We start from the raw sequence: 23746 nt of genomic DNA on the forward strand, positions 1-23746 counted from the left end.
AAAGAACAACTTCTTTAAGCTTAAGCCTTTTCTTTTTTCCTTACCCTTCGAAACTTTTTAATCCCCACAAACATTTGCTGAAATAGAGAAATGACTTACCCATCTATTAAGAATAACATAATTTTTTGTTGCAGAATTGTATCACCATTTTCCCCAGGGAGGCAACAATGCTTTCTCACTTTAATATGTGTGTGGTTTTTTTTCCTCATCTAATCAGCTAATACTTTTCAAAAGATCTTTTTAATGCCTAAATGAAAGGATTCCACATCAAAGACCTGACCTCCCTATTAAAGTATCTAAAGGAAACCCTAGGAATCTAAAATCCATTCAAAGGCAAATCACAGGTAGCTTATTGTACAATGCATTAAGAAAAGAAAAGGAAAATAAGAAGCTTCATAAGAGCTTCAGGGAATTTGGTAAAATTACACCACAAAATACAAATTGATCTCAAGTATAAAGAAACAAATTCATAGCCAAAAACGTATTACAAAAGTGCTCTGTAATCAGCCAGGAGGGGAGTCTTTATGAGAAACTTCAGAATTTGTCATATTTTCAATCAAAATTTCTGATTACAGCTTAACGTTGGGAAGGCCAAAAAGAGAACAAACCACATATTTTTCAATAGATTTAAAATCTGAAATTTTTAAAGCTAACTTTCAACATGGGGAAATGTAGGTTTTATTACCGACAGCAATACTGGAATAAAGTAACGAAATGAAAGTAAAAACTGATGAGATATATAGACACAAATACTTTCTTAAAAAAAAATTAAACATTTTAACATACCATGAATGTGGTTCTGAAGTTATTCAAGTCATTAAAAAAGTCTTCCACAGACACCTTCTTCACATCAATGGCGTAGTATCCCATCACACTCTGGTATAACGTTTCCATGTTTTCGTGTAACTTTAAAAGTTTCCCGTATTGTTCTTTTGCACTGATAACAAAGCTGTATCTTAGAGTTAAGGGATTCTGAAATTTACAAAGTAATGTTTTAGGAAAAAAAAAATACCCTGTGAATCCAATGTTTGAATTATTTTAGTCACTATTACACATCTCCGAAATGCCAAAATTACCTCTAACAGGTCACTGTTCTCAAAACTCAATCTATCCTGTACGACAGTAAAATCTGAACACCAATCTCTAATTAACTCCGGCCAAATTATCAGAAAAGTTAAATATTTTTTTTTTTTATATTTCTTTTTGACAATTGAGTCCATGGAAATTATACTTCCAGTGTATGTATGTACATTACTCACATCATTCAATATGATTTAAATTATAGCTCAGTGTCTGATATTGAGTAATTTCAATGATATTGAAATCAACCACATGGGTGCTGAACACAGCAGTTAAACTGGATGCCCGATGTCAATTTCCAGCTCCCGCACTTGGTGGTTGCCTGTGGGCACATGCCTTAATCTCTCTGGGCTAGGACTTCCTCATCTGTAAAATGGGAATAAGAATATCATCCATTTCACAGGGCTGCTGTGAGGATTAAACAAGTTAATAATTCAAAATTCTTAGAAAAATGAATAGCATTTTGTAGTACATGTAAATCCCTTTTATTTTTATTGCTTTTTGGGTTATATATGTGGTTCTAAAGTCCATCAAAAAATAAATTAAGAGTTACATTAAAAACTTCAAATATTAGGGGCGCCTGGGTGGCTCGGTCGGTTGAGCGTCCGACTTCGGCTCAGGTCATGATCTCACGGTCCGTGGGTTCGAGCCCCGTGTCGGGCTCTGTGCTGACAGCTCAGAGCCTGAAGCCTGTTTCAGATTCTCTGTCTCCCTCTCTCTGTGACCCTCCCCCGTTCATGCTCTGTCTCTCTCTGTCTCAAAAATAAATAAACGTTAAAAAAATTAAAAAAAAAAAAACTTCAAATATTACAGAACTTCATGTTTTAAATTCTCCTTTGGAAAACTGGGAAGTGATTTATTTTATGCATTGCATCATCTAAAATTATGATCTGGCACATACACACACAGAAATATTCTCTTCTCATTTATGACAACACAGTTCAAAACACACTGATTTTCAGAAGACTAACAGTGTGAATGTTGCAGTGGCATTAGAAAACATTTTCTAAACAAACCATAGAATTTCCTTTGTGGTGTGACAAATTGCTAATGCAGTTAGATATACCATACTTCATTCTGAAAAGATGACTCTGTTAGAGCATCATTCATAATCGTCTATGGCTCCTTTAAACTGGGACATTTAAAGAAATGGAATATACAGAATTAAGCTTATCCAAGCCATTTTATTGTCTCTGACTAATGCAAAAAAATAAAGATGTTAGTTTATTTTTAAATTTTTAAATATTTGTTTAGTTATCTGTTTTTGGGGGGAGAGGCAGAGAGAGGGAGAGAAAAAAATCCCAACCAGGCTCTGCACTGTCTGCACAGAGCCTGATGCAGGGCTTGATCCCACAAAGTGTGGGATCATGAGCTGAGCCAAAATCAAGAGTCGGACACTCAACCAACTGAGCCACCCAGGTGCCCCAGTATACATATATTTTTTTAAAGTCAGTAATAAGAATAACTAGATTCGTACCAAGAAAAGAAAACCAAAAAAGGAATTTTTATAACCAAAAAAAAAAAAAAAAAAAAAAAAAAAAAGATTTTCCACAATTTCGAAAGATAACGGTTCCTCTGGTCAGAGTATTCCCCAATGGAAGATAAAATAAGGAAACTGATCTCGGCCTTTCATTTTGAGAAAGGAAGACTGAGAAAGAAAGAGGCAGCATTGCTGTTAGATGGGTGGTGAAATCCAGGGGGGGCATGGAAAATTTCTAATAATTAGAGCCCAACCTCCCCAAAAAAAGGCATTCCAGTCCATCACGGCTCACTTGTAGCCATGTCTGGGGTCAGTCCACAGATTACTTACTGCCCTTCTATGCTGGTTATTTCTCCCTCTCTGCACCCCCCAGACTATGCCCTGCTTACTTTTATATTTAGCATTTTAGGGGAAAAAAAGAGTATACTAAATATAGGAGTCTGGATTCTAATGAAAGGGTTGATACTTTTTTTAAATAACCTTAAGAAAATCTATAGACCTTTCTGTAGTCCAGTTTATATTCATCTGAGTAGCAAAATGCCTCCTTATATTTTCTAGAATCTAGATCATAAGAGCAGCAGTGGCTGATGAATTTATATGTAGTATCATTTTTTAATGCTTGCATAAACAAAAGATTTTCTGTAATTACTCAAATCACAAAATCACAGGAAATTATAATACAGTCACACTTGACAGATTTCCATACACTTTGTCTTATGAAATATCCATATTCATGAAATATTATAAAGCAAATGTATGTAAATTAAAAAATCACGTTTGAAACACATTCAGAAACTAATATTAAATGGACCATATGGTGATTCATTTGTAATGTGAAATAATCAGTCCTTCATTTATATAGTAAGGTCAGAAATCAACATTGGTTTATCTATTCAATCTATAAACTTTCACCTAAAATTATTTATGTCCCAGAGACAGACTATCTCCATATGGATTATTTATACATCCTTAACTCTTGTCTAAAAGAGAAACTGTTTTCTGCCTTTGCTCGCCCAAACCTATCATTCAAAGGTTCCTTCAATTATTCCTCTTCCACAAAGCCTTATTTTCTAATCTCTACAGTAAGAAGTTCGTTCCACTGAACACATAGAATTTGCAATCCATTGTACTCAGCTGGAACGGAGGGGAGTTTTCCCTTCTAGACCAATTCCTTGATAGCACTTTGCTCTTGCCACATTTCTAGAGGATGGCCACCTTGGACTGTCAGCCCCTTCTGCGGATGCTGTGTTCCACCTTCTCAGTACTTGTCTGCCACTACATTCGTGTCAATTACTCATCTCCCCCTAGAGAGTCATCAAATTTCCATCAGTGGGAAGGTAACAGCCTTTCTCAAAAGTGTGATGAAAGCCACAGAACTTCTATTCAAAAAAGTCCATCTCTATGGATTCACACACATACAATTTGGATGTAATGCTAAGAGTTAACAGAGTCCCTGAAAAGTAGTTTTGTTGGACAACATGTTAAGTAGGCTACGTTAGTGGGCGTTTCTAATTGTATGGTCCTAAAGCTACTCCTTGTCTTTCCCCTCACTGACTGCATAGTAAGGCTTTGCATTTTAATAAGAGGCACTTCACAAATATGAGTAATTTTATCCTGACACCTGCGAATACTCCCTTTCTCAAGAATCAGTTTGGTAAACAGGTTAAAACAAAGCTGTAAGTATTACCCAGTAACACTTTTTAAGATTTTCAAGTAGTAATCACAAGTTCATGAAACATCAGAAATAATATTAATACTATATTCTTAATAAAAGTACTACAATTCTATGTAAACATAAAAAAGATGTGATGGGAAAGAAAACCAAGAGTCAAAACCATGGAGATGACATGGTCTTGTTCTGACAGCTAGAGAGCTTTATAAGTTAATTTTCTTATCGTTGTTATCTAGAAAACAATTTGCTCCCAAGGGAAATGCAATGGAGCTTTGAATAACTGGAATTACCCACGAGAACGGTAAAATTGTGATTGAACAGAAACAATTTTGGAAATAGTCAAATTAATTCTCACTTTAAAATGATTGTCTGATAGGATAGAATAAATGATGACATTGATGAGGCACTCTACATCCCTATTGATGGGCTAGTCTCTCATTATGAGATGGTGAAACCACCCAGCACAACTACGTACTACATTTATTCTTACATCCTGCCCTCGTTATTGTGCTTCCCCCAACAAGGATATCTATTACTTCCATTAACACATCTTACAAGGACCAGCTCCAATCAGTCCTACATGCCTGATACCTTTTATAGATCTTCTTAAGTACTCGGGATCCAGCCAGGCAGCCAACCAGCTAGTCAGTAAGTATTCCCTAAGCTCCACTGCATCCCACTTTTCTGGGCAAGAGAGGAAACACTGGTTAACGAGGGAGGCAAAATCCCTGCTTTCATGAAACATACATTCGGGAGTGTAGTGACAGAATAAAGAAGTAAATGAATGAGATGTTCAGATAGTGATAAGTATGATCATGAAGATAAAGGTCTGTGATATTAGACAGGGAAGTCCTGGCTAAGGGGACATCGCCTCAGACAGGGAGTCATCACTGTGAAAGGAGCTGTGAGCACCAAGCTGTGCAGCACCCTCTATAAGTGCAATAAGACCTCAGGGAAGGAAAAGATCATCGTCACTTTGGATGAGGACCAGGATATTTTAACCTGAGTTTTACAAGTCCCTTCAGAACGAGTTAAACGGAAGACAAGGAAGGAAGAAAGAGAGAAGAGAGAGAAGAGTAAGTCAACAGAAAAATCTGCCATGACAAACCACCCAATTACCCAAACTCTCACTCTTGCAAATAGACAGGTGTTACATGAGTTTACATTTCCCAGATCCCGTTCCTCTATTTTACTCTCTAACCACTGTTCAATTAAATAAAAATGTACTGAATTCCTTTACCTAAAAATGCTGTGTCTTATGCAGCATGGAATACAGATAAAAGATCTAAGCCCTTCAAGGAACTTATTAGGACAGTTTCGCCTCTACATAATACTTTCAAAAGCACCTAAAGCATTGATATATACTAGAACAACAAAAAAGAAAGTGTGAAAATTGAGTAGGACTGCAATGAACAAATTTAAAGACTATAACATGGGAAAAGGCAAGGAAACTGCAACATAAGTGGTAAAAAGTAAAAAAAAAAAAATGAATGTCTGGCAAAACAATTTTTTTCTAAGAAACTCAGGAGGTGGGGTAGGAAGAGAAGAAAAGGTAAATAAATCCTTGTGCAGGGAGAACTTCGAGGGCAATGCTCTAGGATCTATTTGTTATTTTCCTTGACATATGAAATATTCCAGAATCTAAAGGTGAAAAGAAATGAACAGGTACTGCATGACACAAATCCTAGCATTTTCCGGATTTTCTCACATATAAGAGCTTAGTAAGTATGTGTACTTCACATGTAATAGTTTGCATATAACAATATTAGTGATCCTGCCTCAAATTCCTGTCACACATTTTTCAAGCAAATATTTACAGTGGAAATGGTTAACTCCAGTTGTATTTCTGACCCAAGTTTAGCAATTGTAAGGAAATATAAATATTACAAAAAGGGCAATGTGATATATATGAAATAACTGTACATGCATTTTAAAGGATATGCTAAATTCATATTTTTATACTCAGTATATGAAAGTAAAGAGAGTGCACTAAAAAAATAAAACTACGATATACTATAATTGAATGCTAACAGGGAAATTTCACATAACAAAATTATATCATTATAATTTAAAACAATTCAATTAACAGATTATTTAAGCTACTAAATCATGACTGTTTAAATATCTACTTGCATAAATGCATCCCTAACAACTTAGATAATACACATATTCTTTTAGAATTGGTTGGCGAACCCAACAATTTGACATGTTTCAACTAATAAGCACAAAAACTTAAAACATAAACAAAGTTAGAGCGTTAATAGCCCAAACTTCAGTTAAATACATTTTTATTCATTGTGCATTTTAGTTTCTGAATCCTTTCATTTTGTAAGATCTGATTAAGAAGCTCACAATTTGCCACTTTAATAAGATCTATATAAATCCATTTAATATTCAAAATGTGACTTGTTGTCAGTCCTAATTAAAGTAAACAAAGCTTTGCAATGAATGAATTTAATTACTTCGAAACTAGTATGTCTAACCAAGATGAAAAGCAAACCAGTGCAATCTAATCTCAGCAAAGAATATTTATGATTATAAGCTTTGTCAATAGCAAAGTGCACCAACTGTTCGTATATCTGACTTCCAAGAGATACATGAATGCTAATCAGTTCATTAGAGGCTTCTAGGTTGTGATATTTAGCGACAGGATGTAGTAGCTTTCTTGTCCATGGAGTATAATTGTACTCAGAATGAAAAATTGTTTCCAACAAAGCATCATCCTTCCTGTTTCTGATTTCCTGCTGGTTGCTTTTTATGAGCTGCATACCTTTCCAGAAGCCGACATCATTCAGCTTCTTGTGTCATATGAATACAAGTATGGATAGGTCCTGAGATCCTCTGCTGAGCAGGATTCTACCACCTTCCCTCTAAGCTCAGGAATTTATCTTAGTTTATAGGTTCTAGAAACCGGAGCCTCATAATTAGTATGCTCAAAGTGTATTACCAGAAACTGTATGCAGGCAAACCCTTTGCTAAAATGCATTCTCTCTATAGGGAACAATAAAAGTACTTCAATTAACAGTGCTTAATGATTAAAATAAACTGTCACATATGAATATTTTAACATGATAAAATGATGGAGGGAAAAAAGGCTAAGAATGATGAAACTAATGTAACTCTGCAATAAAAAATTTGTTTTAAAAAGTATACTTTGCCAAATGAGAAGGTGCTGCAAGAGTATTTTTTGATGGGTAAATACAGATTTCACCTTTGGTTTAAAAAAAAAAACAACCCTTCTCAAATGTAGCGATAATGGCACACTGCCTAATAAAAGAAGAAACTGGATGAGTAGGAAAGATATGAAAGGAAACAAACACATTAGCCTGAATTGATTGTTGCTGGAGTGCATTTTTATGATATTTCCCAAAAGAGACAGTGAACAAAGCTAAAATGAACTAATTCACAATTAAACTGAAAGCATATACAATAAAATCTATGACAAACCAAATAATAATTTTGTGATTTGCTAAATCTCAGGGGAGAAGGCACAGAAAGAGGAAAAGCAGTTATTTTATTTCAACTATCTCAGTTTAAAATATGAGGAGTGTCTATTTATAAGAGCTCATTGGAAGTGGGTTATCCTTTCATATAAAATTCTGAGGTCCATATGGGATTTTAATAATGCATTGTAGTAATACTTTATTATAACACAAAAGATATCAGTCTCTAATCTCATAGAATGGTTTGCAAAGCAACTCAACATTCATTTCAGGAAATTAAAAAAAAAGTTTATTACTTCAATTACTCATTAGAGAATAAGCCACAAAGTTAGTGAAACCAAAGATAATCGAATTCAAAAGAAACCTTTAAATTAAGCAGGACACAAGTCTCATTTATGTATATACATAATACACACATACACACGCACATATGTATATGCACATACACTGATACTAATTTGTGTTTGGAGAAGACCTGCATGAGTAGTGATCATGGCAAATTCCATTTTGATTTTGGAACTATGCAGTATTTCTAAATATCTTTAATATTAAAGTTTCTGGAATGAGATCATTCTTTATACCAACCCATGAAATTAAGCTGACAAGTCATACCAGTTTATAAAATCTGCATATCTTTCCTGAAACATTTCAAAAGTATCTAAATCACATCCCGATATTAGATATCAAACTTCCTCAAACTGAGTTTTCATGTCCTTTCAATTTCTCATGAACATCACAATGAAACAGGGCAAATGGAAGGGAAAAGAGGAGAGAAAATGTCCAAATGGATACAAAGTGAAACAAAAAAAAGAATAGAAAGCAAAGTACATTTCTGTATCATTCATGATAGGCAAACACATTGATAAATTTCCCTGCAAGAAGGCAAAGGCTAAAACTGTTATCTGGCACTGTAGGATAAGCACTGGTTATGCAAATATACCTACATCATTAAATAAATTGTAACTCTAGTTGACTAGTGAGTTATTTAGATATCAGAAGGATATGGACATCTTTGTCAGAAACTTATCATGCAAGTCCTCAGGAGGGGGAAAGGTTTCCAAATCTTTCTCAAGCTGTTGAAGCTGCCTTCCCATCTGCTTCAAATTCTTTTCCAGCGTTTCTACAGAGACTAAAAGAGAGTATATTAAATGACTTGAAAGGACAAAATTATAATATATAAAAGGTAAAACACTCTAGGAACAAAATATTTGTGAAAAACCTTCCGATAATAAAGAAAGAAAATTCACTATACTAGAGGTAAACTAAATTTCACTTTTTAAAAAGCTTTTGATATTTAAAGGCAAATATAAAGGAAATTTCATATTTTTTTTAAAAAGAAGATGGAATTTAGGAAATGCTCACATGAACAAACTACATTTAATAAGTAAGTTTTGTTGAAAATTAGAGCCCTTGACCTCAACAAACACTACAAAAGAATCCATCTATTCAGAAAAAGAGGCAAAGAAAGACTTTTAAAAATAAACCAATTTCAATGCAGTTTTCACATTTTTCAAAATCATGATCTCTTGAGAGGAAACAATCAGTGCATGGAAAAGACAGGGACAAGGATGCTCTATTGCCCAAGCTCATCTACAATAGGAATGAAAAGGTATCAGAAGCTACTTGAGCAACACATGGAACAAATATCACATCTTCTTTATTGGTACCCTGAGCACAATCTGTGTTTATTATCTAATGACAATCTCTCTTCTTCGACTTAAAGTTGCTCTCACTGTGCACATGAAGGAACTAACGGTAGATCAGGGACCAAGGCACTATCAAAATGTATTGGTCGCCCAGTAAGACGTTTAAGAATCATTACCTGAAATCTTTTTTTTTAAGTTTGTTTATTTTTGAGAGAAAGAGAGACAGAGTACGACCAGGGGAGGGGCAGAGACAGAGGGAGACACAGAATCCGAAGCAGGCTCCAGGCTCTGAGCTGTCAGCACAGAGCCCGACGTGGGACTCAAACTCACCAACAGTGAGATCATGACCTGAGCCAAAGTCAGACCCTTAACTGACTGAGCCACCCAGGCACCCCCAGCATTACCTAAAATCTATGCATAATTTTAGATGACATCAAGAATTAACAATATATAAAGATATAGCAACCCAAACCAAATGTTTGGGTTCAGATGAATTTTGGTTAAAACTTCCTTTTACTTCCCATCAGTGTGAAGTATATGAAATGATGCTTAAAAATACATATAATAATTCTAGGCATACAGCCATTTTTAGGCTTCCAATTAATCCTGAGGAATGGATATAAGTCAGGTTTCACCTGTAAGAATGGGCATATCTTTGAAAGTAACCTGAATGCCCAACAAATGGGACTGAGTTAAAAAATATTTATAAATCTCTATATACAAATATACATATAAATAAATATATATGGTTATAGTCTTAGTTCCATAAAGTGGAATGGAAGGGAAGCATGAAAAATCATATTGCGTAAGAATATGGAGTTTTGTTTTTTAAACTAGCTGTATATAAAATAACATTTGTTATTCTATTCATAGCTTTTAATATAATATTCTAATATTCTGTTATATTAATAGCTGTTAATAAAACCTTAACGTATTTTGTTGCAAAATCAATTAGCGGGCTAATTTTCCGATACAATGTTTTCAGTGAATGAATTCTTCAGAGAGCCACATGTAATGTTTGTGCCCAAAGAGCAGCAATATGTTAACCTTTGGCTCCCACTGTAGTGAAGCCATTGTGAAGTTATACTGACGCATATTTTCTCATTAGTTTTTTGCCACTCATGTCTCCCCTCTCTGTCAGTCTTAAATATAAGACAATAACGCACAAGAGTACATAAAATATTTCTGTCATGACAGCACTTAGTGTATTAATTAATTCTTTCTATTTAACTCAAATACCCAAATCTTTGCTGTACATTACTCATGATGGTAACACATGATTCCTAGGCTATGCTCTTTTAATTTTATGTCTGTTTGTCAATTATTCACAACCAAGACATCCCTTTAATTAGGCCTAGGGTGTTTCATTTACTCTTCTCATTTCCAATTTTTTTTTTTTTTTTTTTTTTTGCTTCTTTCAAAGTTCTCTATCTGAACTACAAGAAGAGATTCCTTTTGCTTTCCTAGTCTATTTGATCTCTCTTCTAACATTTCATTAGCATTTCCCCTATCACTTCTCAAGAAATCTTACAGGTGGTTCAGTCATTTTTATACATCCTTAAGCTGTGAAACTTCTCATTAAATAAATACAAGTTCAAAAACACATAAATCATTTTGAGTAAATATGTGCTCAGAACAGTTTATAAACTGTATAATCACTTTGCGCTATAAATCAGATTTAAAAAAAAAGCATATTAGCAGCATAATATTAGTAGTCATAGTCCTAATGTGGTAGGACAGTAGCAATGGCTAAAATTTATTAAGTGTTCTGAGGTCCTTTCTGAAGTGTTTTCCATTGATTTTTAAAATCCTCACCAGATAATCATGAAATAGATATTGTTATTATCCCATTTTACAGATCACATTTTATAGATGACTAAATCAGAGTTGAGGAAAAGTCAAACAATTAAAAGTAGTGAGGTCACAATTTGAACTAAGGCAATTAAATTCTAGACTTGATTTTTAACTGTTTTGCTATACAGAAAATACTTTATTTTTACAACTATTACCTGTCAGTAACTACGTTTAAGTACACGGATGTAGTTTTCACATAATGACTTTCTTATATTCTCGCCTAGTACAATTACATATGGCCAAGCCCAGGGGAATAGATGTTAAGTATTCTGGGCGGATGGCTGTATGACAGATAGATATGCTACCATATTTTTTAAATGAACATTTAAATTAATGTGTTAACACACCATTGAACAAAACCACGTACTTAAAATACTATGTTTTACTCCACTAATCCAATTTATTATACATACACATATTTGGGAAATACCTAGAGAAAGGACAAGTAAGTCTAAGCTTCCAATGTAACAAAAAGCACAAGGCAAACATTGGGAGGGGACACAGATTATTTTTTTTTTTTCCCTTGACAACTAATCCATCATTCTGTCAATCTCAGATTCTGACACCAATTGGGTAATCTTCCACTTCAATTCTGACACTAACTACCTAGAGTTAATGCGGACCCCCACAGGCTTAAGGACTCAGCTCCAGGAGACTGCCCTCACTTCAGAAGACCATCACAAGTCCTAGGGACCACCCATCACCCACGCTTCTGACTAACTAGCTATAGATTCAGGGGTTCCCGTGCCCCCCTTCCTGCTTATTTTCCATAATTTGATGTTTTACAGAATTCAAAGTACCAAACCTGCTATTACAGTTTTATTGTAAAGGACGCAATTCAGGAAGAGCCAAAGGGAAGATAAACACAAAGAACGGGGGTGGAGGGTAGTACAGAGTCTGCATGGTTTCTATGGGCATACCCCAGCACATCAATCTGTTTCCAAAACAGAAGCTTCCCCTCAGCCTCACTGCTTCAGAGTTCTTACTGAAGCTTTGTTACACAGGCATGATTGATCAAATCATTGGCCATCAGTGACTCAAGTCTATCTCTAGTCCCTTTCCCCTCCCTGGAGGTCACAGGGTAGAATGACAATTCTAACCCTGTAATCACAGACTTGTCACCTCTGGTGACCAGTCCCCCATCCTGAAGCTGTCTAGGGTCCTCCCCCCCACATCTACCCAAGTCATCTCATTAGCATACAAAATAGGCTCTTATCACTTAAGAAATTCCAACGATTTCAGGTGCTCTATACCAGGAATCTGGAAAATGACCAAACACATATTTTTAAATATACCATATGGATATATAGAAGTGCATGTCTGGAGAGAAGGCAGAACTCCAGTACCTGTGAGGAAGTATAAAAAAAACAAAAAAACAAAAACAAAAAAACAAAAACAAAAAAAAGTACATTTTGATTCATGAGCTGTGTTGCTCCCAGCTGTCTAACAGCCTGGGCCGCCCTCCGAAAAGCCATCCCAATGAGTGATGAGCACTTCCCAGTGGGAGGAGAAAAAGGCTTAAGAAAGAAGCCTGTGAGCCTTTTCCAACTGTCTGTTAGCCAGCGGGTCAGCAACTATATTCTATCATTGTGATGTGGAGTTGTTCCTCACTGGCTCAACTTCCACATCAGTGAAAGGGGAAGAAGCCTATCTTTTATTTTTACTTCATGGGTATTTCATAAAAGATCAAATTGTATAACATATGATGAGGAATTTTTTTAAGAGAGTGCACTGTGCTGTGTTATTCTTAGAACTCAATAAGAAATGAAGAGCTTAAAGGCTAACATTAGTAATACTAGAATCAAAAAGTAAAGATAATCATCACCATCAGCGTCACCATTAGGCCAGAACAGTGTTGTGAAAGTCAGGCTAAAAAGAAAAGTTGCTAATTTCAAGAATACAATATTCAGAGAGTTTGGGCATATTCAAACTTTTAATGCTGATGTCATAAAGAGCAAGTCAGCGGTCTTAAGAAATGTTTCTTGCAGCTCCTCTCCAGATGGAAAGCCATTATTTATGCTTTATTAGCAGTCTCTGGTTACATTATTTGTACATTATGGCTAAGAGGACTTAAGTATAAGTGACCAACTTTCACTGGTTTTTAAATAAGGACCAAAGTACACTTGCAAGAGAAAAAGATGTGAGCAAATTCTGGGCTTAAAAAAAACAAACAACAACAACAAAAAAACCATAATGTCTGGGCCATCTGATGGGTAAAACTAAAGAATATGTAAGAATTTCTTTCGTGTCTTTCTTTTTCAGCAATTCTATTTCCACAGATAATTCCTTTACACATCCTCAAACATAATTTTAACCACACTGTTCATAAGTGTCAAGTTTTTTTGAGGTGAGTGACTATATTTTTATATTAGAAATCCCAGCTACAGTGGCGTTTAATTGTACACCCTCAAAAAAGTGTTAATTTACTGGTGTCTCTGTGTGTGACCTGTATATGAATTTTATCTTTCAACACTGTCACATTCCTTGACCAAGAAATTAATCTTATTTTTTTTTATTCCTTTCCATTATTTGGAAGTAAAAACAAAAAACGCAGCCATCATCAAACAGAGCGGACTAGATTATTTTAAGGGCAATTTCCACTTTTACATTTCACTCTATTAATATTCAATCAGATGGGATGTCTGAGTCACCTCAGATGTCATGTGCATCTGCCCCCAGGGCAACTGCCCATCTGTAATCTCCACACCCCAGTGGGTGGCAGAACCATGAATTCTGTTTCTTGTAGAGACCTGCTAGTCTTTACCCTTCCCTCTCCTGTAACCTCAGATCCAATCATGACCTCGCTGGCATTTTATTTAGCACATAGTATTTAACTTCTTGCTTGCTTGAGCACCATTCAAGTCTTCACTCTTCTCGGATCTCTGGTCTCTTTTTCTTCAGTGCCTTTCCCACACTGTATGTAGGAGTTTCCAGACAAACACTAATGTAAAGATGTCCTTCCTCTGCTTAAAACCAGCCAGTAAACTGCTTTCGTGACAACATCTGAGCTCCACCCACAACCTGGATTTCCTCTATTTCACGTTCCGCTACATTTTACTCTGAGAACAACATCCTGCTTCTAGTTTCCCTCCCCCATCCCTCTACATCCACCCTGTTAGGTACTGATGCTGAAAAGAACAGACTATTTGCCTTGTCACCTCAATCACTCCTACTCATACATAATAACAAGAGTCAAAAACTCTAGCTAGTCCCCTAGTGAGATGCCCTCCCCACCCATCATACCTGGTAATTATATTTATCCTTGCAATTACTACACTCCATTACTTTTATCTTTGTGTGTGCCGTCCTCTCCCAAATGACTAGGAATTCCTTGAGGGAAGATACCGTATTTTACTCGTCTTTGTATCTTCAGGTACATAATGTATTGCAGACACTCAAATATTTGCGGAAGGAATGGATTTTGGATTTAGCTTTAACCTCTTGAGGTTAATAGAGTAAACACCTAAAACCTTAAAATCCAACACACATATTGGTCTTCAAGTGCCTCGTCATTATGGTAATTACCCATTAGAGATGTTAACCATAAAAGTTAAGTCACAACTATAAATATTTAAGTTTAAAGGAATCATGAATATAAGCATTCTGCAATGCAACGGCCTCCATGATTTGCTAAGACTTCAAGTAAGAGTGTAGGAATTACATACATTTAAATAATCTTTGTAATTAAATAAAAATCCTCTGTGAATAACTCCTGGAGATGCTGGTTATTATTTCATAACAAGCTTACTAAGAAATGTCACATTCATTCTTACATCTCATGATACATTCTGGGGAAACTGATTTCTTTAAAGAACGCTTAAACAACTTATTAGCATAAAACAATTCAAACATTCAACCTAAATTAACCTTCCCTTGCTCACAAACACGGCTGTTTTATGAGGGCCACAAACTAGGGGTTAAAGCAATTCCAGGCTCCCAAACAAATAACGGTGTTTTTTAAAAACCGTACGAATATTTTATAAACGTGAGTTAAAATAAAAACCAAACAGTAACTTAAATGGGCAAGATGGACAAAAACCTCAGCAGCATTTTAAAAAGCTCAACATTCGGTAGGCCTGTAACAAAATCTAAGTTCTAGAATATCATTATGAAACCCATTATCATTTTGAAAAAGGCTAAAACTGAAGTAAGAGGACAGAAAAGTACAAACTCAACGTGAATCGCAGCTTGATTCATGATAGGCAAAGGTAAACCGAAAGAAGCAGTGGGAACCGAGTGACCAGTCACCCTCCTCAAGCGCTGGCCTTCCACTGTGCAGCTCATCTTCTGTCTCATTGTTCTGATTGTGAATGGGACCCCTTATAATAAATTGCCCCGACTTGCATTCCTTAACTTACTATATTATATGCAATGAGAGTTTTGTGGTTATTATTATTCTTTTTCAACATCACACTGCAAGAGAACAGCCTATGTTTGTATGGAACCTGGAAAGAGGTAAGAGAGAAGAAAAGTCCTATTTGTAAGGATGAATGTAGCCAATCAAAGAGCTCCCTTGGATCAGTTCGGCTGAATGGTCCTCCCCCCACACCCCTCCTTACTCTCCCTCCTCCTCCTCAACCCCCAACTCTGAGGGATAGAAGCAGCCTTGTCCTCTACAACCATGAAGAGAGTGTTAAAGGTAAATCAGCTCTTTAGAAAACAGTATTAGTGAGACCAACCTATTTAATAGATCACTAATACCTATAAAAATTTGAAAATTCAAGAAAATTCACGATGTTCAAGAACATGGTAAATATTATACAAAAAAGGTCCATCATAGAGATGTTTGTAACAATATTCAAAGCATTCCCTCATGATAATGGTTTTGTGTGCCTGTGTATGGGAGGGGAGAGGCTACCACTTTTACTGTGTCCTCATGGCAAATATGAAGGATAGGTCGGATCATGTGTGAATTCTAAGACAAATTTTCACATATGACTAGGAGAGACCATGTAATCTCACACGTCCTGGACTGCTCATCTCTAGACATGAAAAATTTCATTTTTCTCCCACACATCTATCTTCCACCCGAGCTCCAACTGCCTATTGAACATCTTTCCTTGATATTTAGTAGGCATCTTAAACTCACACTTTCAAATCGGAACTTGTCTTCCTCCTTGAATCCGCTTCTACATCTCAGTATGTGATTGGTGTTGTGACTCCTCTTTCTGTCATACCCAACACACCCAACCTTGGACAAAGTCTTGTTGGTTCTACCTTCAAAGTCTGAATACTTCCCACCACAGTTGCTACCTCCTCCTTCTGGTCCCAGCCAACATGCTTTCTCCCCTGGATGATTATTACAGCATCTGAGTGGTTTCACTGCTCCTGCATTGTTCTGTATTTTTTCCCTGAGCACAGAAGCCAAAGCAAGCCTTTGAAAATACAAGTCAGATGCCACCCTGCTGCTCAAAACCTTTCTAATGGCTCCCTATCTCAGAGTACAGTCAAAATCCATCTAATGATGAATCATGTCCTATAGAATCTGTTACTTTTCTGGCCTCACCTTCTTTTATGCCTTGCTTCCTCACACGTCCCTCACATTTTTTTTCACAAAGGCCACCTACTCTATGGGGCCTTCTCTGACCACTCAACTTTAATTGTGGGAGAAACGAAACAAAACCCTACCCTGGAATTCTAGAACTAACCATCTAACAAAATATACATGGACTTCTTCATTTGGCACATGTTCTGGAAAATGGAAACTTCAAGAGAGCAGAGGCTTCTTCTGTGCTCATGGCCCTATCCAGAATCCCAAACTGTGTCTGGACAGAAGAGGCACTCGATAAATGGCTCTTCAAATAATGAATGAATCAATCTTATTTAAGCCACTGCTTCATTTCTTCCCTCTCAAAATCAAGTCTGATCTTTTCCAACACAAGTGCTTAGCACACTGTCTGCTACACAGTGAGAATTCAACAAAATTTTTGGAAAGATTCCTTTCCTTCTAGGGTCAAAATATATCCACAACTATTAATGAGCACTAGTACTTTTTCCCTTTAAATATGTAGCTTGAGGGGCGGCACCTGGGTGGCACAGTCGGTTAAGTGTCCGACTCCAGATTTTTGGCTCCATACTGGGCGTGGAGCTTGCCGGAGATTCTCTCTCTCCTTCTGCCCTATCCCCCTGCTTGCTCGCTCTCTCTCTCAAAAAAATAAAATAAAATAAAATAAAATAAAATAAAAATTAGTTTGACAGACACCTGCTCAGAAACTGTCCTAACAGTGATAAACATATTCACATGAAAAAACAGTCTCGTTGCTGATCAATTTTCAATCTATACTAGAAGATAACCTCTTCTGAGGGGAGAGGGGAAGGTTATCCAGAATACATTTTCTTTAGGTTTTTCTATGAATACAAATATCTTTTTCGATGTTTCTAGCAACTTCTATCATTTATCCTGCTACTTCATGTTTCATATGGAAATGGAAAACATTCCCAAGTAACTAATTCCTTAGTAATTCTGGGCCGGTAAATTTGTTTTTTAAACAACATGCAGACACCTCCAGAAAAAAGTAAGTCCAAGTCAAAGAGGTACTGGACCCTAGCTATTTTTTACAGGCTTTTAATAGTAGAAGCCCTCTTTCAAAAGAAATCTTATTATCGAAGTTCAAAAGAGGAAATAAAAATAGTGACTCAGGCTGAGGCAGAAGAAGGAAAATAAAACTCATTTCCCAAATTCCATTTCTCTATGCTAGTATGTTCAACTAGCAAAATTGCATTGTGTTGTGCATGTATGATTTGTGCAGTTTCCCACATCTATATCATTCTTTAGGTTTTAGAAAAGTAAATAATATTTTAGAAAAGTAAATAATATTTTCAATAACATAAATCTATGCAATTATTAGCTTTGTATTCTAAAGCTTGCATAAGTTTCAGGCAAGACACAGTTGGGATCTGTTCAAATAATGATTCAGAATACATGTTAAAATTATGTAATTATATGACACAGAGAGACATTTTTATCTGCATCATTAGTGATAGAATAGGCAGATGTGTGTCAACAAGAAATTATCATTGAAAAATAACAGCTAAAACTATAGCAAATATAGAGAATATTTATATTGTCCTTACATGATGCTATTCAAGCTTTGTAAGTATTTACACATGTTCACGTATAACCTCACAGCAAACCTCTGAATTAGGTACAAGTATTATCCCCATTTTATAGGTAAGAACACTGAGTCCCAGTGGGGATAAGTAACTCGTCCAAGGTTATAGCTCCAGGAATGGGCAGACGTGGGGTTTGAACACCAGGTGTCTAACCTCAGAGTCTGTGACTGTAACAAAAGCTTCTCCCATAATACAATGCCTCTATAATCTAATTGGGATCACATTTTTATTTTGCCTACTGAAATTATTTATTGGAGTTATTGTAACTCTCACTATTTGTTAATAAAAATTCCTTATATTCAGAGGCATATTATAAATTTCAGTTTTAACTGCTGTAGTATTTGCATGTGATGATGAAAGGGAAGGATATCTCACAAGCTCATCAACAACAGCCCTTAAACACCAAAACATTTCACAACATAATGACAAACTCTTTCCATATATATGTCTATCTGTGTAACTGCACTTCACCATTTTACGATACTCAGAGATGATGGTGCTGTATCAGGGCAGCTATGGGAGTGAGGACAAGGACGACTATAGGGAGTTGAATAGTATTCCTCCCACCCCCCAAATTCATGGCCATGTAGCATTTAAGCATGTGACTTATTTGGAAATAGGATCTTTGCACAGGAAATCAGTTAAGGATCTCAAGATGAAATCACTCTGGATTTAGAGTGACCCTTAAATCAAATGACTGGGGTCTTTTTTTTTTTTTTTAATGTTTATTTATATTTGGGAGAGAGAGAAAGAGAGAGCACAAGCAGGGGAGGGACAAAGAGAGACAGGGAGACAATCCAAAGCAGGCTCCTGGCTCTGAGCTGTCAGCTCAGAGCCTGATGCAGGGCTCGCACTCACGGACCATGAGATCATGACCTGAGCCAAAGTCGGATGCTTAACCGACTGTGCCACCCAGGTGCCCCTACTGCTGTCTTTACAAAGAAAGGTGAGAGACACAGAGGAGAAGACAAGATGAAAATGGAAGCAAGCTTGCTGGCAGCCACCAGAAGTTAAGAGAGGCCTTAGAGGGCTCCTCGCTGAAAGCCTTCAGAAGGAATCAATAGTACCAACACCTTGATTTCAGACTTCTGTATTCCTGAATAGTGAAAGAATAAATGAATATATTTCTGCTGTTTAAAGGAACTTAATATGTGGTAACTGGTTTATGGAAGCCCTATGAAGTTAATACAACTATTATGTCAAGACTTTACAAGCTGCATATAGCCTGGTTTCTGGGGAGTGGTTGGCAATTTCACCTGCAGCATCTGAGCAACCCCAGGCCTCTTCACCCAGTTGGCTACACGTCAACCGTGTGAGCAGTGACATTCAGCAGATGGCCGGAAGTGAGTTTATTGCATCCACTGCTTAGGTTTCTTCATTGTGCAGATTTGTTTTGTTAAGCTATCCTTCAACATGCTCTCATTCTGAAATTTTCTTTCATCCACCTTGTTTATAATTTTCCACTTCATGTTGCAAAACTGAGGTGCAGTAAATACTGCTTCGCCGTCAGCAGTCTGAGAGCTCTAAGACCTTGGTTGTCACTGTTGATCCTGTCTTGTTACTTGATGTCCTGTTACTTGATGTTAGATATGGCTCATAGGTGACACTGATAGAACTGTTCGAGTAGCTATTTCAAATCTGTAGCTGGCCAAAAATCTGCAAACACTGTAAACTGTTAGTTTCTTGAAAAGATTAATGCTGTATTGATGCCACTTTCAGTCTGCTAACCTCCAAAAAGATATAGAGGTCTTCCTGATGTGTTTTTCTTCTTCATCATCATCTATCAGCCCAAGCAGCAGCCGATTCGGGAAATGTTCTCAGCTCAGTATCTCAAAAAGCAATCTTGAGCTGGAAGTACAGTTCCTCCATGCCTCGTGTTCCTCAATGTCAGTCTAAAGAATCCTTAATCCTTCTAGGGACTTTGACCATGGTCTCTCTGCATTCCATTATGCTGCTTTTCAAAATAGTTTATATTTGCACAGAGAAACAGTGCAATACAACCTTACACGCAAGTCTCCAGTGGAAACTTCTGACGCCAACTCTATACAGACAATCCCTGGAAATAAACTGGAACAATTTAAATAAAATGCTATTATTCATCAGACAACTTGGACCTTGTGGCCCTTTTCCCAGTAGACTGTGCTCACAGTATACTATATATGTTTTTCGTATATAGGATTTCGTAAATCCTGTATTTACCTTGTGAATGGCCCAGTTATATTTCATCCTACCTTTTTATGTTAAAAGTGTTAATCTGAATATAAAATTGCACAAATACTGCCCTTTTAGGACATATATGCAAACCTGTATGTGACTTACATTTTGAAAATAAATTTGTCTTTTATTATGTTTGGCTTGTAGTGACATTAAAATTATTTTACAATTCCTAAGTATACTTATTAGATGAGTACAGATTATCAAATTGGATCATGGAGACCTAGCTACATAGGAGTCATAAAGTAGCTTCCCAGATATAACTTGTCATTTTACTGTCTATCTGCAGAGCCCTGCTACACAGGTAGGAGACCCCAAATGTTTTCACTATTTCTATAGGATGATGCAAAAAAAGGCACAACCATCCATCCACACTTCCCTTTCAGAAAAGGGTCAACAGAGAACTCAGAGTGTTACTAGCCTTTATTGGCTACTTGCTTATAATAAAATTACAACTACTCAAGTAGCAAAACAGGGGTAGGTGGTAAAGAAATATACACAGGGATACAGTGAGTAAAAATATTCTAATATACCAGTGTAAAACGCATTCTAAAATAAAATCTAGGAGATGCCATTGATCTAACCCTGAAATTAAATGTGAACATTCATGAATATATTTATTTAGATTGCCTCAATATTTCCTCATATATGTACTAATCTGTGTCATGTCTATTCAAAAAAGGAATTGAGGCATACTTGCAATTATGTAAAATCATGTGATAACTCATGGTTTGCACAAAAGGCTTTGATATCCCTAAATTGATTGCTAGTGAACATCTAACACAGCAGGTCTATGACTGTTTAAGTGATCTGATAAAGTAAAAAATCATTCTGTATAGGCTACTCTATTCTATAGCCAAAAACCCTCAGCAAGAAAAATGTCTTAAGTTATTCTATTAGTTTGCTAGGGCCACATCACAAATGCCACACATTGGGTGGCTTAAACAACAGAAACTTATTTTCGTATAGTTCTTCAGCCCAAGACCAAGGTGTCAGTAATCTGTTTTTTTCTGAAGCCTCTCTTCTTGGCTTGCAGATAGATGGCTACCTTCCTGCTGTCTCCTCACATGGTCTTGGGTGCATGCGAATCCCCGTTGTCTATCTGTCCAAATGTCCTCCTCTTATAAGGACACAAGTTAGATTGGATTAGGGCTGACCCTACGAGCCTCAATTTACTCATCACCTCTTTAAACCCACATTCAATCACATTTGGAGGTACTAAGGATTAGGGCTTCCACATATGGAGACAGAATTCAGTTCCTAGTAGAATATATTTTTGTGCTCCTTATCGACAATTCAATTAAAGCAATACCCTAACATGGCTGTCTTCTCTAAATTGTTTTATTATAAATGTCCCCCCCACCATGTTCTTTCAAATTATTTCACTGTATTGACAGAAATGCACACAAATGTGTATTTTCAGAAAACTCTAATATCCCACAATTGGTTTGTAATACCAACTGAATTATTTATCTCACAAAATTATGAGGTTGTAACCTATGACTTCCATGACAGAATGGTTCCAACAAACACAATGCTATTTATGTTATTAAGTCTGTCGCACAATGAATATTTTTATGTATTTACAGTACACATGTAATGTGTAAAATGTGACTGAATTCATAATTAATCCTGAATATCCAAAATATATACCAAACTAATAAATTTAATTGGCACTTTTAGAAGTCTATAGTACAAGGAGGTCAATGGGAGCCTTCGAAAATGCTTTCTACTTATTATAGCAGATGAATTTGAAATTCCAAACACTAGGCATTTCCAGGTGGCTGCCACCTGGAAATGAAGTGTTCTAAGTGTTCACAGTAGGTGAATAAAAGATAAACATTTGGTATTTGGTAAGCCATTTATCATAAAATGCTGGAAAGTCACAAGGCTTTGGAATTGGAGATGTATTTGATGAGACAAATATTTGGGTCAGGGCAAGGAGTTACTAGCTAAAAATCAAACAAACAGTCTTAAAAGCAGAGAAGTCAATAAAATGAAGAGGACAAAAATCAAATACAAGACATCAAAGAATGCTCCTGAAAGCTAAACACATGGAAATGGAAAAAAGTGAAAAACATTAGAAGTGGGCCATCATTAAATCCACTCTGACAATTCACTGAAGGCTGCCCTTTCTCTAGAAGCTAATTCCATCTCCAAAAGCTCCAGCAACAGTCTCCAGGCTGGACTCCTAGTTCTTAAATAAGGTCTAAGATTTTTCTGGAAAACGTATGTATTTATGCATAAGGAAAGAGTAGAGCACGCTGAAACTTAGGGGAGGCTCCCAGGAACGACCAGGAAAAAGCACCAGAGGGAAGGTGACATTTACTCTAAGTTACTCGATAAAGGAGAGAGCTAGGCAACATTGTAGGCCACAGCTGCCACTTTCCACAAATTTAACTTAAAATCCACCACATGGCTTTCAGTTGGCATGCTGAAGGCTGAAGAGAGGCAAGGTGAATGAGAAAAAGGAAATCAAAAGAAAAGGTACTAAAAGGGATTTTCTCAAGTAAATAACATTTGGGGAGAAGAAGTTAAGGCTGTAGGAATTAAGAGCCATATTTTATGCGTAGTGGGGCTCAGTATTAGGCTTATAACAATGGCAATACTTAGAAGTTGCATCGAACAGGAGGTGGAAGTGAAGGGTACTGAGAATCTAAGAGGAACCCGTGGAACAGGAGCCGGGTGCCAATGAGGGAGCCTGGGTTCCACCAAGACACAGACGCTAAACCTTGGGCCAGCAGCAAGTGCACCGTTTCTGACACTGAGCAATCATACAACACAGGCTTATCAAATGAATAAGTGAGTTACAGACTGGACTTAGATGGCATTTCTAGAATTTAGACTACCTAGGGAAGAAGACAGATATATGGCAGAGGTATGAGAACCCTAAAAGAGACAGGGCTGAACAAGGTGACACTATAAACTTACCTTGGTTTTACCTTAAAACACTCCCCCAACCCACAGAGTTTTGGCATATTTTCTACTCATTAATAAAATACCATTCCAATTTAATAATGAAGCAGGTTATTGTGAAATAATCAATATAACCTTCACAGATTAGAGTCCATTAAACTTCAACTGTTTAGATAAGAGACAATGTATTCAGTCTTAAAAGTCCAGGAGGGGGAAAAAAAAAAGAAATATTGCAATGGTATATAGAAATACAATAATAACCCAAAATATTTTCAGCGAAATACAACAGAAAAGCTGTAAGCCATTATCTCTTAGAAAAGAAGCAGCC

At 36.4% G+C, this 23746-nt stretch overlaps 1 protein-coding gene across 1 annotated transcript in view; it reads right to left on the reverse strand.

Annotated features, from left to right (window-relative positions):
* The window catches only part of DIAPH3 (diaphanous related formin 3), a 503867-nt gene that overhangs the window by 193485 nt on the left and 286636 nt on the right, over positions 1 to 23746 (reverse strand). The window contains exons 23-24 of the mRNA XM_015536788.2: positions 8680 to 8804; positions 787 to 951 (exon numbers count right to left, since the gene is read on the reverse strand). Of these exons, the coding sequence (XP_015392274.2) occupies positions 787 to 951; positions 8680 to 8804 (290 nt within the window). The remainder of the gene's footprint in view (positions 1 to 786; positions 952 to 8679; positions 8805 to 23746) is intronic.

The sequence above is a fragment of the Panthera tigris genome, chromosome A1, assembly GCF_018350195.1.
Source record: "Panthera tigris isolate Pti1 chromosome A1, P.tigris_Pti1_mat1.1, whole genome shotgun sequence".
NCBI lineage: Eukaryota > Metazoa > Chordata > Mammalia > Carnivora > Felidae > Panthera > Panthera tigris.